This window comes from Theobroma umbraticum, unplaced genomic scaffold, assembly GCF_002168275.2.
Source record: "Theobroma umbraticum cultivar Fairchild unplaced genomic scaffold, ASM216827v3 scaffold_55.0, whole genome shotgun sequence".
Lineage (NCBI taxonomy): Eukaryota > Viridiplantae > Streptophyta > Magnoliopsida > Malvales > Malvaceae > Theobroma > Theobroma umbraticum.
Window position 1 is genome coordinate 2,809,610 of NW_018397270.1, and position 15,726 is coordinate 2,825,335.

Consider the following 15,726-nt stretch of genomic DNA (forward strand, 5'->3'; position numbering starts at 1 on the left):
AACTATCTATCAATTTTGAACATAATTTTCACCATGATCTGTTCAGAACTAGGCAAAGTGGTAAACATAAAAGTTCTATCTCTATATCTCAAATTTCCAATGGCTTAAGAATCACATCAATTAGATTTTGGGATTGAAAGATATGCTCCAAATACCGTATTATGTTCAATCCATGCATACTGCTACAGTACTCTGATTTAGAAAAATATTTTGACCATGATACAATCAGAACTAGGTAAAGTGGTAAACAAAAAAGTTGTATCCCTTCCTTTTATAGTTTTAGTGGTTTAAGAACCACTTCATTTGGAGTTCTGTAGAGAGAGATATGGTCAACATACCACAACATATATGAATGAAGACATCACCATATTTGCATAAATTTTCATCAAATGAGCCTTTTTCATCAAATTTCTTACAAAAGGAATAAAAGAAACCAGCAACAACTACTCTTAAAGTACTTTAAAATAAAATAACATAAAATTTAACTAAAATAACTTAAATTAACTACTCAACGTGTAATCAAAGTTAAACTAAAAAAATACATAAAATACTACGATCTCTAAAATCTCAAAGATCTAACTACTTAAGTCCCCAAAATGTGTCAAAATAACTCTATATAATGGAGTTATCACTATGTTAATTATATTGTAAGTAAGATTCTTCCTCCAAATTTAAACTTTCCTCAAAGAAAGAAATTTCTTCATGATGTTAGATTTTATGTGTCGGATGAACGATTTTTGTTTAAGCAATGTGCTGACAAAATGTTAAAATGGTTCATTTCGATGGAAGAAATAGAAAGCGTATTGAGGCATTGTCATTCTTTTGAGTATAAGGGCCATTTTAGAGAAGATAGAATGATAGCCAAAGTTCTTCAGTTAGGTTTGTATTGGACAACACTTTTTAAGGATACTCACAATTTGTTTTGCATTGTGATAGGTGTCAAAGGGTGGGGAACATTTCAAGAAGAAATGAGATGTCGTTCAATAACATCCTTGAAGAAGTAATTTCTTTTTTAATTAGAGAATTCTGTGAAAATGCTTGGTTGATATTGCTTCGTATTGCTTAATGATGCTCAATGATAGATAATACTTGATGAAAATTGAGAATGATTATTGATTCTTGAGAATGATTAGGAATGATACTTAATAACCAATGATATCTTAGACATGCCTAAGAATTACTTTGCAAACATGAGGATTTGATGTATGATTGAATATCTATTTATATGCTCAATTATTTTTGGCTTATAATTTCTTTCCTAAAAATTGGTCTAGTTTAGACCTTATGATCTTATGTTTTATTATGGGGGAGCTTATCATTGACATTGTCCCAAGCTTTGGTGTCATTGGCAATTGAGATCCTCAATAACAAGTTATGGTGAGAATTCAACATTTACTGTTCTTCATCATTGGTAATATCTTTCTAACACCAAATTGATATTATGCTTTAATGCTTCTCACTTATGCTTCAATGTTGAAATCTACAATAGATATCAAGTTCTTAAAATCATTCCAACCATCGATATCAAGCTTTAGGTATTTTCTATTCGCATATGGTTTTAAACTCACATCAAGCTTTATATTGCCTCTTTTCACTTGAGGTCTAAATTGATTATATCTTTCTTAAATCTGTTTGAATCTTAATATTGATATGCTTGGAATGCTTAGTGATAGGGGGAGCTTTTACTAGTGCTTTACCAATACATGCAATGTGCTTTAAAACGATTTTTATCCCTTAAAATTGATTCTGTGCTTATTTGCTTTTACAAAAAAAAGAGTTTTACATCTATCAGTTGGTATTAGCTTTGAATATTGGTGGGAGAATGATTAATGTGCTTATTGAATATCTTTTTCTAATAATTGGTATATTCATTATCATTCTTATCATGCTTTGTAAATTGTGCTACTTATGTGTCTATTTTCCTTTTTGATATAACAAAAAAGAGGAGAGATATGGAGAAAATTTGCATTTACAAAAAAGAATATTTGATTTTTAAGTTTTGAACCTTGCAACTATTTAAAGAGAATACTTTACAAGCAAATTTTGCTCAAAGTTTTGTCATATCAAACAAAGAGGAAATTGTTAGCTTTAATATCTTGAAAATTATTTAAGTTTTGACATGACAAAAATGATACAAATTTCTTGTTTAAGTAATCCTTGAATAGTTTAAGTGATCTTTGAATGGTTTTGATGTGCTTATTGTTTCCTTACATGATTGACATTTGAACTTATGATTGAAATTGTTTTGTGAAACGAAAAATCTTGTATATACTTTGAATCTCAAGTTCAAGCAAGAAGAATCGATTGCTAGGAAAGGAAACATCGATTCGTGAAGATACAAAAGCCATTAGAAGGACAAGAATTGACTTTTCGAGCATCCAGTAATCGATTCCTTTAAAGTTGCAAGACAAAAATCGAAAACTTGAAAAACAAGAAAATCTTGGAGAATGAATCAAGATGGAGAAGGCAAGAGGAAATTTTAATTTTGAATTTAGTGCCTGAAATGCTAAATGAATCAATTTCTAGATGAGCGAAAGATTAATTCTCAAAATCTAGGATGAAGAATAGTCAATGGCTCAAAAATGCAAAAATTGATTCCTAGAAAATAGAAAGCTCTAAAGACATAAAGAATTGCTTTCGTAGGAATGCATTAATCGATTACATTAAAACAGAAAGCTCTACAGACACAAAGAATCAACTTCTTAGAAATGCACTAATCGATTCTTTCAAGACAAAAAGCTTCATACCTAAAATAATCAATTTCTTGAGAAGAAAAGGTTGATTCCTAAGCTCCAAATGTAATCATCAAACACAATAAAGATAAGAAAAATAGTTAGTTCTCCCATCAAGTCATCCCCAATGGCTAGAAACTTTTTTTAAGTATAAAAGGCACTTCTCCAACACATTTTGGGTGAGGAAAAAAAAGAGAAAAAGATCATTTGATTAAGAATCAAATGAGATGAAGAAAAAGAGGAAAAAAGAAGAAAAACCAAGCTAACGCAACCATTCATATTCTTCCAAACAAATTATAAGCTATCTCTAAGCTTGAATTCCTTTGTGCTTTCACTTATATCTTTTGTGATCATTCTGTAACTCTACCAAACTCTTCCTCCATGCACTTACATACCAAAATTAACCTTCTAGAGGTATATTTGCTTTGAACTTGTAAGAGAGAAAAGGTTATGCCTTAACTTTTAAAAGGTAATGTTGTAAAAGTTTTGTCTAATCCTTGAAAAGGCTAAGTTATGTCTGATCTTTAGAAAGGCAAAGAAGTTATGTCTAATCCTTGAAAAGGAAAAGAGCTTTTGCTTGATCCTTGGAAAGGTTGAGGTTATGCTTGATCCTTGAAAAGACAGTGTGAGGTTATGCTTGAAGCTCTTGAAAAGGCAATGTGTAAGGGTTTTGCCTGACCATTTGAAAGGCAATTTTTATAATGGATTGCAAACTCCTTGGTGAACTAAGGGAGAGGATGTAAGCACTTATAGAGAAGGCTAAACCTCTGTAAATGCTTTAAGACTTTTCTTTTCTTTTTTACTCTTTAAACCTATGCATTTTCTCTTTACTCTTCATTGCTTCTTACTCATGCATCTTTCATTGTCGTGAAGAGATTTGAATGTTTGTTTTTAAATGTGCCTTTTCTTCAACTTTCTCTTCAAGTCACTTTTGAATCACTTTGATATATTTTCACACTTTTCTGTGAAGAGTTTCAAAATTTTGTTTTCAACTTGTTTGTTCATTTCTTTGGTTTATTTCATAGTGAAAACAAATTTGAGAACTTGTTTTTCAAGCTTGCATTCATCGAAAATTTGATTTGTTGAAAAAACGTTTTAAAAATCCAATTCACCTCACCCGCTTGGATATTTCCCCATGATTATTGAGCTACATGTCTAACACCTGATTTATTGCTAGTTGAGAATAAACTAGATGTTATGAAAGATATCAAATCTCTACATGTTAGACATATATGATGAGGCCAGTAAGTGAGGCTTATAGTACCATTAAGTTATTTCCAATGAGTGGGGCAGAAATACCACCATTAATAGCTGAAGTGGGGTGGACATATCATTATGTAAATTGTTAATTAGTGGGGTAGATATACCACCATCATTTAGCCTACATGGGGCAAATGTACCACTATATTATTTGCTATTATGTGGGGTGAACATACCACTACTTATATGTTGATGTTGTAGATAGATTTATGACATGATTGAGTAATTGTTATTCAATGTCATGGTTAGATATTACTCCTTTTATGTAAGTATGAGAATTATGAGTTTATGTAGTCATAGAGACAAGAAATAGGTTTTTCCTTGAGTATGAATGATGAATAATGATGATGTAATGAGATAGAAGTGCTCTAGGGTGGATATAAGTTGGAAAGTGCCTAAAATTTGAGTTTTTATGAATGATGTATTGATACTTGAAGAATAAGTATTGATACTTAAAAGACAAAATGCACCTAAAAGCATTCTGTGCAGGAAGTATCAATAGTTTCCTAAAAAGTATTGATACATACAATCCAAAGAGCATTCTAGAGTAAAAGTATCAACATCTCATGAGGAAGTATTAATACCTTAAGTACAGAATAGTAATTGCACTCTTTTTTCACAATGTTTTCAATGGTTTTTAGCCTTTATTTATCTTTAAATGTTTATGCAACTCTATATTTGACTAATCTTTCATGAAAAGGCATTGAACAACATTATTTCCAAAGGTTTGAAGGAAACATAAGAAATTCATGAAATGCCATGATTATGCAAATGATGATTTATGCAAAAGCTCTTCTTCTTTAACTTGTCTCCTTCCCGTATTCACTCATGGAGTCTTTGTGAGTCACCTATCAATTTTCCCATATTTTTGCAAATCGGCAATTAGCTTGCTACCTTTGTGGCGGAAGCAAGCTCTCAGCCTTTCTTTGCTAAGTGTTCTAACAGCCCACTTGAATGAGTCAGTCTTGTGTACCATATTTTACATGTTTTGACAAATGAATTTTTATGTGATAGCTCAAGAGCCTACATGAGCACCTAAGGTGTGTATGTATGTCCATATGATATGAACCATGATTTTAAATGTTTTACAAATGACAATGTCTAAAATAATGTGTTTTTACACTTATGTTGTAAGTTTCATATTGTGTGATGGCATTAACATTTGATTATGATATGGTTTATATGCTTATTTGAATGAATTGTATGATGAGTAAAATGTAGAATTAATGATTAAGATGCTTGCTTGGGTCTAATGGGTCATGTTCGTATAGGTCTTTGCACCAGTCATATCTCTGAAAATGGGATGTGACTAGCATGCACCTTTTTATAAACGTTCACAACTATTTTTAAGACAAAAGAAGTAGTTGGTCTAATATAAGTTGGCCAGCCTTGGTTTTCATCATTCCCTCTTTATAATATTTAAGAAACTCGTTCAAAACTTCTTCCGTATTTTTTTTCTACGAGGCTGTCAATGTTTCTTAACACTCTTTTAGCCCATTCGTTGGTAAAGATGGTAATGGGTACCCCATTACAAAGTACCCGCAAGTACCGGACCTCGATTATATATGGTTAGGGTACCTTATAATTAGGTTCGGGTATGGTTCGAGTACCACCCCTTAGGTACCCGATACCCGAACTCGATTATGTTTTTTTAATTTTATATAATAAATACAAATCTATATTGTTAATTAAATTAAATCATGAAACTATGATTATTAATTAATTTGTAATATCTTTTAGGATAAAGTACCCTTAACCTCCTAAATTTTGATTGCAATTATACAGAGATCCATTAGTTTTAAAATGAACAGTTCGCACCAAAAAAATATTTTTCATTGAACACGTAAATCTAGCCGTTAGTCAATTGTTAACATTTCTGTCAACTTGTTGATGTGACAAAGGGTAAAAAGAAAATTTTACCCTTGATTAATTTTTAAAATTACTATTATGTAATTTTATTATTTTTTATTTTTTTATTAATTAAAAAAAACCTCTTACGAGGGAGCACCAGTGATCCCCTTTCTTGGAGAGCACCAATCAGTGCTCCTTTCTTTTTTTTTTTAATTTTTTTAAAATATAATAATAATTTTTTAATTAATAAAAAAAGAAAAGACATTTTAGTCTTTTCTTAATCTCTGTTAACAATTTCTATATTTTTAAGGTGGAGTATCCATTTCAAAAACTAATGAGCCTGTTTAAAATTTTGACTAAAACTTAGGGGGTTGGGGTATTTTACACTATCTTTTAATACATATACTTTATATAGTGTTAATTTATAAAAAATATAATTACTATTATATATATATATATATATACTTTTAGTATATAAACTTTAAATATATAAACATATTCACTTTCTATTTTATATTAACATTACTAAAATTATAACTTATAAAATTATTAATTGTAATTTATATATATATATATACCTTTGTTTATATAAACTTATAAAATATATACTTAAAAAGAAGTTGTGAAATTAGAACAGTTTTGGAACCTAGTTATTTTTTTTAATTTCACATAATTAATAACAAGCCTATATAGTTAATTAACTTGTAATGTTGTTTAAGTTCTTGTTTGGATATTTGTTTTTAGTAATTTAAATTGATATTTGAGATATTTATTTTTGATTAGTTAAATTTAAATTTTATTGTTTGTGTGCTTTTATAAATTTAATTATTAGTGAATTATATGAAATATAGATAGAAATATTATTGTATATAAATACAAATACGGATTCGGGTTCAGGTAATTAGTTATCCATGAAAAGCATTTTAATAATTTTTTTACATAATCAGGTTTTGAAACGAGTTCGAGTAACTATCAAGTAGTGGGTATGTATTAGGATTCGAGTTAGGGAAGTAAATTTAAAAAATATTTGGGTAATTATAGAGTTCGAGTATGCCATTTACTAATCAGGTTTGGATTCGGGTACCTCAAAATTAGTAGGTACCTTACCCGTTGACATCCATATTCGTTAGACATAAGATGAATTAACAAGAACAAAATGAAAAATTCTACTCAAAACATGTTGCATGTAAAATCTAAAAATGCTACATAAAAAATTGAAAAAAGTCCATATTCATTTGGAAGTAAGTATAATCAATCATCCATAAATGTTTGAAGCTAAGACAATTAGCAATCTTAGCAATGCTAATGAAAAAGGAAAGAACAGAGATAAAATGAGATGTCACTGTATTTTATACATTTTCAACTACTTTTTCATGACTAAATTAACCTACATTTCAAGACAAAGAAACAGATGGTTTTCAAACTAGACCCATTGTCTCTTTAGAATACTGAAAAAACTTTTACTTTTCGAGGTCATGTACCTTCAATACACTCATATGCAAGGTAATGTTTACAATCCTTGTGAATCAGATAGTTGGAGGAAAAGAGCAAGTGCCTCAACCGTTCTTTTCAAACCCTAGTAGTTCATTTTCAAGCATTCTTCTGCCACCTTATAAGTTTGTGTCGTAATAATCTTATTCGTGACTTGCAACCCATTTGTGTACATACAGAAAGAAATTTCATTTAGTAATTCCTTTGAGTAAGCAAATCGTTAAAAGTTTCGAATAAAAAGTTTCATTGAATTAGAGTTTTGTTTTCGTTTCAAAAAGAGAAAAAAAAAAAACAGAGAAAATTTTGGGGTATTTATTGGTATCTTATACCAATAAGGTAGTAACTTAATCTAATTTGGATGAAAAACATTCCCATGAATTTGGAATATAAACTCTAATTGCTTGATCTTTCATAAGTCTTCAACAAGATTAGAACTTCAATTTACAATAATATCATTTGATTTTTCTTGAATGTATGACCAATAATGCTTACATCAATTCACCCCCCACCTTTGATTTTCATTACATTAAAATTATTACACTAACATTCTCCTCCTCTTCTTTCATTAAGAGAAAGTTTAGCAAAATTGTGCAATTTTTATGTGTTTTTCTATAAAAAATTTATAAATATTTAATTTTAAATCTTTGAAAGTTTTAAATTTATTTTTATAATGACGTAACATCATTTGATAGTTTGACAATGTATAAAAATTATACTCTTTCAATATATCAGATATAATCCTTTTCTATCCTACAAACTTGAATTCATTTTAGGTTGCCAAAGTCCACATGATCCAAATCTAAATTGGACTATGATTTAAATCCATGTAAAAATAGGTCACACAAAAAAGGCCCAAAGAAAAGGATAGGTAGGCCTAAATGAGAATGAGAATCTAATTGGTTCCGAGTAAGTATACTTGCTTTGTTAGTGTTCAGCTTAATTTACATAGTTCATTAATTCATGAATAGAGACAAGGACATCATACTTAAGATCTATAAACAAAACCCATTACGGAGGGGAACATGTAACCATTTCTATGTTTAATTGTTTACTTAAAAAATCACTTTTCTTTATTTTTTTTTCTTTTTTGGGCACATTTGATTAGGTAGAAGGAAGAGGGAGGGTTGAAACTTAAAACCTTTTAAAAGTAAAGGAATAATAATGACTATAAAAAATTAGCACGGGTATTTGATGATGCATATGTCTGAAACATGAGCATGCATTTGTTAGTTGACTTAAGGTATATGGACAAAGTGTTCGGATTTTACAAGGTTTTCTCTGTTTCCTCGAAACAAAGGCGGCGGTGATATCAATGATGTCTGAATGTGATGATTTCTATGACCTCTATCAAGTGATATATAACCAGTGACCATGAAGCCTCTCACTCTCTGGTAATCTTGTAAAACTTGTTATCCTTGTCTAGAATTGCTTTGCTTGAAAAGATGGCTATCACAATGAAAACAATGGCATATGCAGTTGCGGTATTTGGGATGAAATCCTTCATTTATGGAATAGTAGCTGAAAACAAAAAGGTTCCTTCGTTAAACTCATAACTAAATTACTTTTATTTCCTCTTCTTTCTGATTGGTAAACATGGCTGGCTAGGCAAAGATGCCAACCAAACTGAATATCGTTTTTGTTTCCTTTCATTTCTGTGTTCTTTTTTTATTATTATTTTACAGCCTCCATCTGGAAATCCACAAATTTCGACAGGAGGTGATCACATTATTTGCAAGTATCCATCCGACCCAACTGTTGTTCTAGGCTTCTTATCTGTTACATCACTTGCTGTATCAGTGCTGGTTGGACACTTTTCTGTTTTTTATCCTTACAATGGAAAATCTGTTCCCCGTTATGTTTTCTTCCGAAGCATGACATTCTTCGTGTTCTTCCTAGTCACTTTGTGAGTATATAATCATATACACATTCTTTTCTATTCTGAGCATTGATTTGTTGTTGAATTAAGCCTCTTCCATCAATTATTTAAAGCTGTTGTTTGTACCGGGAACCAGGGCACTCTCCATGTTGGCTGCAGGGATGTTGTTTTGGGTGACGATCACTGAGCTCCTTCATTTAGCTAACAATGTTCATCAAGACATGAGCACAACATGCCCCACTGCCAAGAGCGGTCTCTTTGGTGGTGCTGCGTTCCTAGCCCTGAGTGCTTCTCTCTTCTGGTTGATCTGCCTCATGCTAGCTGATGATGTCAGAACAGAGTACTTTGAGGAACAAAAGGACAGGCTAGCTGAGGCTTTCACAACAGACTATGACGCCAAGCAGCAAGGCGAGGTTTGAGAGTGTTCCCAGCAAAGGAAAACAATGGCCTACTCTGTTGTTGTGCTTTCGCTTCTCTTTCTAGTAAATATATGAAAGGAATGTATAGGAAACTCTTGGATAACCCTTCCTTGCTTAACGTGGTTATTCACAGATAGCTGTCTCAGTTGATGAAATAATTAAATCTTGCACAAATTGGATTTACGCACATGATGCAAGATTACAGGTTAAGGCCTTCAAATTTCTACAATATTAGAAGCAACTGAGTATCTAATTTTTGTTTACCGAAACAGTAAGCACCAACTTGGTAATCAAATGCAACAATTGCGTACAGCTAAACAATACAACAATTACGCAAATGCATCCTAACTGGAATTTTCCACTGATATTCCAACAATTGGCACAGTTAAACAATGCCACAATCGCACATAGCCAAGCAATCAAGCCACTCATGGCAAGGATGCATTATGCCTTGATGAAAAAAACAATGTTTTACTTACAAAAATATTTTATTGATAAAATTTACCGACGGATTTGTCTATTAACTTTTACCGACAGAATATAATGACAAAGAGGATTTTGTCGGTATTCCGTTGGCAAGGTTATAGCGCAAAATAAAAGGAGTGCAAAGTTTATTGACCACAAAATTCTGTTGGTAAAATAGTTATTGATGAAATTTACCAACCAATGTTGTCGACAAAGCACCAGTTAGCTAAGATCTTCAATTGCGGATGAAATTACCAATGGAATTTTCGTTTTATTGTATATGCACCGGCGGTATTTTCGTTTGTATTGTTATTTTAAATTATTGACAGAAATTTCCATCAAGAAATCCGTTGCGTAATTTAAATATTAAATTTTTTTGGGCCCCTGCCCCCCCCCCCACCTTCCCCTCCCCTGCCTTCCATTTTCCCTTTCTCTTTTCTCTTAATTTCACTCCTCTTTCACTCTTTTCTCTCTCTACCCCTTCATATTTGAGTCATCCTTGCTCAGTTGTCCTTGACCAACCACTATCCCGTTGATAATTCTATTTTATAAAATTATTTTTTATCTCAAATTGTTCTTAAAAGTTAGTTGAGTTCTTGAGTTTAGGTTTTTTAGTTATTTTTCTAATTAGTTTATTTTTATTAAATTAAATTAATTTTATGTTTATTTACCCTAGTTTAGTTCTTATTTATTAGCTTTTATGTTTTTGTAAGACTATAAAGGAATAAGGCTTAATTTGGTGAAAAAAGATGTTTAAGGAGTCTATGCCTTGTTCATACATGCTATGGTATTTTAGGCCTGACTCAGACTCTAGATGTCCAAATGATGTGATTTTTGAATCATTGGAATGCTAAGAGATAAAGCTACAACTTTCATGAAGGTGACCTTGCCCATTTCTACTTCAATTTTGGAGAAAATCTCATTGGATATTGACAGAGTGCAGTAGTCAACAAAAAGAAGACATTAAAACAAGGGTTGCAGCTTAGATGAGGTGTGATGCGGTGTCGAAGAGGAGATTTTGAAGATATTGCTGTCGACAATGAAGTTATGCGGGCTAACTTAAGTCTATTGGGTGCTACACTTATTCTAAGCCCATATTAAGAGTTTTTAGGCCAAAGTAGTTTAGTTTAGGAAAAATTACGTTAAATTTAGGTTATAAATAGATTGCTTGAGGAGACATTAGCCTTATAGAAAAAAAATCCAAAAAAAGATTCAAGAAGTTAGAACTTGAAGCTAAAAGTTGAAGATCAAGGTTGCTAATATTTGTTTATTTTCTTCCTTAGCTTTTATTATTCTTGTTACTCTTGGTGGCTAAACTTCATATGTTTTTAATTATTTTTGCAATTATGAGTAGCGAAATTTCTTTTTCTAATATTGCAATTGAACTCACGTGTAGTCTAAATTTTTAATCTCTTTTTTGCTTATTTTGAATGGGATTGAATTGTTTATTCCAATTTGTTCTTAATGCTTTTAATTGACTGACCACCAATTAACTTGATCTAAAAACTTAAACATAACTTGGGAAGAGGAGTTTAGTGTAGGCTAAAATTGGAAAAGAATATGATCATAGTTATTTGCTTGAATGAATAAATTGATTTGTATATAGAATAGAAATATGCCTATATTTCGTATATAGCTAGTATCAAAACCTGAACTTAATGTGTCTATTTTAATTTCAATTTGCAACCACTTTGCAATTTCTTGGAAAAAGATGTGTCATTTAAACTTGATGATGCTTGCTTGAAGGCATTTGATGAATTGAAGAAAAAATTGATTACTGCACCTATCATCATAAGTCCAAATTGAAATCTCCTTTTTGAGCACATGTGTGACGCAAATGACTATGCGGTGGGCACTATGTTGAGTCAAAGGAAAGACAAAATTTTCATTCAATTTATTATTCCAATAGTGCATTGAATGAGGCACAAAAGAACTACACAACAACAAAAAAGGAGCCTTTAGTTGTAGTATTTGCTTTTGACAAATTTCACTCCTATCTAATTAGAACAAAGCTAATAATTTATACAAACCATTCAATAATCAAGCATTTGATTTTTAAGATGGATTCTTCTATTTCAAAAGTTCAATCTAAAGATTCATGACAAAAAAAGAATAGAGAATCAAGTAACAGACCACCTATCCAAATTGGAGAATGAAACTTCAAGTGCACACTTAACCTCAATCAAGGAAACTTTTTCAAATGAACAACTTCTCCAAATTAGGAAAAAAATCCTTTTTTTGGTATGTTGATTTAGTGAATTACTTGATAAGTAATATTCTTCCTCCTGATTTAAATTTTCATCAAAAAAAGAAATTTTTGCATGATGTTAAAAAATATGCTTGGGATGAGCCTTTCTTGTTTAAGCATTACAAAGATCATATTTTTAAAAGGTGTGTTCCAAAGGAAGAATTCCAAAGTATACTTCAGCATTGCCATTCTTCAGATTATGGAAGGCACTTTGGAGGAAACAAAACTATTGTTAAAGTTCTTCAATTAGGTTTGTATTGGCCTACATTTTTTAAATATGCTAACTATTTTGTTTAACAATGTGACAGGTGTCAAAGAGTTAGTAATATATCAAAGACACAAGAGATGACTTTTATCACCATCTTTGAAATAAATATCTTTAATGTATGGGGTATTGACTTCATGGGTCCTTTCATACCTTCATACAACAACAAATACATCCCAATTATTGTGGATTATGTTTCCAAATGGGTTGAAGCAGCAGCTCTTCCAACTAATGATTCCAAGGTGGTGGCGAATTTATGAAAAAAAATATCTTCACTTGATTTGGCACTCTAAAGGAAATTATAAGTGATCAGGGTAATCACTTTTGTAACAAGTATTTCAATGCATTTCTTGCAAAATATGGAGTTAAACACAAAGTTGCAATGGCATACCATCCTTCAACAAATGGCCAATCGAAGGAATCCAATAAATAAATTAAGAGGATCTTGAAGAAAACAATTGTGCCCTTCAAGGACAGATTAGGAACGAATATTAGATGATGCATTTTGGGCATATTGCACAACCTACAATACTCTTATTGGCATGTCTCCATACAAGTTAGTCTTTGGTAAAGCTTGCTACCTCCCGGTAGAGCTCGAGCACAATGCTTATTGGGCCATTAAGAAGTCAAACTTGATGAAAAGGCTTTTGCAATTGAACCAACTTGATGAATTTCGACTTGAAGTGTATGAGAATGCCAAACTCTTCAAGGAGAAAACAAAACAGTGGCATGACAAAAAAATTATGGAATGTTACTTTACACTTGGCCAACATATGTTACTATACAAATCTCGCTTGAAATTATTTTCAGGAAAGCTTAAATCTAAGTGGTCGAAGCCATTCACAGTCACTAAAGTATTTCGACATGGCACAAAGAATGGATAGACTTAAGACTCGCATAAACAATCATGCACAGGGCTTTAATGCAATTGAGCAAATGATGAGAGCTTATGTAGAACATATGGGCATGGATATGGACATTTTCCCTGTGTTGCCTGATGATCCTACCATCGCTGTTGGAGTTGATGTTGATGATGATGATGAGGAAGAAGAGGTGTAGACCTTCCTTTTTTGGTGGTTTCATTGAAAAGAGAGTTTTCATTTTTCTTTCTCTTTATTTTAGTTTTATTGTTCTTTTTTTTTAAACATTGAGGATAATGTTTAGTTTAAGTTTGGGGAAATGTCTGTAGGATTTTTTTTATTATGTGCTTTTTTTACTTTTATAGTTTTTCTTTATTTATTCACTTATCTTTATCTTAATAGTTTTTTTTTTTTGGTTTTACATGTTTAGTTAACTTCTATGTTATTATTATAAAAAAATTTTTAGATATTTTGACTCCTTGTTTATGATTTTCCCTATCATAGGATGACATTTTGTTTATCTCATGATTTTAGCTTTTGGAAAGAATAAAAGAATGATTTAAGTTTGTGATAATATTCTAGCGATAGTTTCATTGTAAAATGTGACTTCTAATAATTTGAGCACCATTTTCTTTGACTTAAAATTGTCATGTGATTTGGAAAAAGTTTATATTAATAAAAGTATAGTGAATTAAGGATTTTAAAATTTGTTTGATTCTCTTTTGAAGCAAAATCTTAGATAACACTTACGATAAGAGATGATTGATGTCATCTTTTTTTTTTTATTATGTGTAAGATAAGAATATACCTATATACTGTATGTAGTCAGTATTAGAGCCTAAATTTAATAAGTCTATTTTAATTTCAATTCATATAAGAATATAGTGTTTTGGTTAAAATAGATATTTTTACAAGAGATTCAGCAAAGCATTATCAATAATTGAGGATTCTAGGTTAGCAATTCAACCTATTGGAATAAGTTAAGAGAGAGAGATAAGATTACATGAAGTGTGTGGAATATTGTAATTATAGACTTTTCCAATTTGATTTTTATTCCATTATCTTTTTGCTTTGAATTTTAATTAGTGTTAATAGTTAGTTTGAGTTTGCTTGGTTATGCAAATTTTGATTGTTTGAATAAAACTAAATTATTTTAATTTCAATACTTAGTAAATTTTTAGAACAATTTTTTGAAAGATTGATACTCTGCTTACTAATATCTTCTCTGTTCGATACATATACTTGCGTAAGTAAAATTTAACTAACACCCATCTGACTGAAGAGTCCCCGATGATGACTACTTTCTACCCACCTCCCGTTGATGGCCCATTCTACTTCCCCTGTTCAGCCCTTTATCCTCCGACAGCTCAGGTAAGGTTGTTGGTTGGTGATGTAAACCTTAAACCATTGTTTTTTTCTTTTAAATTTCATCTTAAAATTTGAATTTCATCTTAGATTTTGTTCTTGATTTTGTGCCTAATTTGGTTTATTCATGATGTGTTGAATATTATTCTATGGATACAAGTTTATTGAATATTGAATATTGGTTTTGTTCTGTAGATTGGTTAGAATGAATTAAATATATGTTGCTAAAAAATGTGTTGATTGTTTTAAGTGTTGTTTATTGAATGAATAGCTACATTTGCTATTGTTTCACACTTGCCTAGTTGTATTAATGAATAATGCAAATATTTAATGTATTTTGTGTTTAGTAGTATAACATAAATATTAAATAAGATATTTAATGTAAAGTTGAAGTATTTGGAGAATTTTGTTTAGGTTATGTTCATCATGTCATGTTTGCAATAGGGTTTAGTATGTAATTAATTAAATAAATGAATAATTTCTTAGGATTGTAATAGTTAATTAAATAAGTGAGTAAATTAATTAAAGAAATAATTTATATAGGAATTAGTGTTTAGGGTTTAGTGTTATAAGTAATTAAGTAATTAATTCAATAACTAAGATTATATAATGTTATATTTATTTAATGTATTCCTCCGACCTATGATAGATTAAACTTTTGCAAGACAAAAGGGTAGTCACGTGAACTAGTTTGCAATTAAAAGTTTTGTGGTACACATAAGTTAAAAATTTCTTTTTTGTTCTCAAATTAAAACTCAGATTAACAATCTAAGTTTTAGCTTTAATATTGGAAAAGTGGTTTACAAAAAATAAAGATATGGCTTCTTACGATAGTTAGAGAGAAGAACATAGCAGCTTCAACTTTATGTCCAAAAAACTCATTTTTTAAGGCAA

General features: G+C 30.6%; 1 protein-coding gene across 1 annotated transcript; it reads left to right on the forward strand.

Moving 5' to 3' along the window:
* Positions 1–8,797: 8,797 nt before the first annotated feature.
* Positions 8,798–10,438, forward strand: LOC110426402 (uncharacterized). Its single transcript, XM_089785285.1, has 3 exons — positions 8,798–8,815; positions 8,927–9,237; positions 9,347–10,438. Exons 1-3 carry the CDS (start codon positions 8,798–8,800, stop codon positions 9,627–9,629), a joined length of 612 nt encoding a protein of 203 aa, XP_089641411.1. The 3' UTR covers positions 9,630–10,438.
* Positions 10,439–15,726: the final 5,288 nt, after the last annotated feature.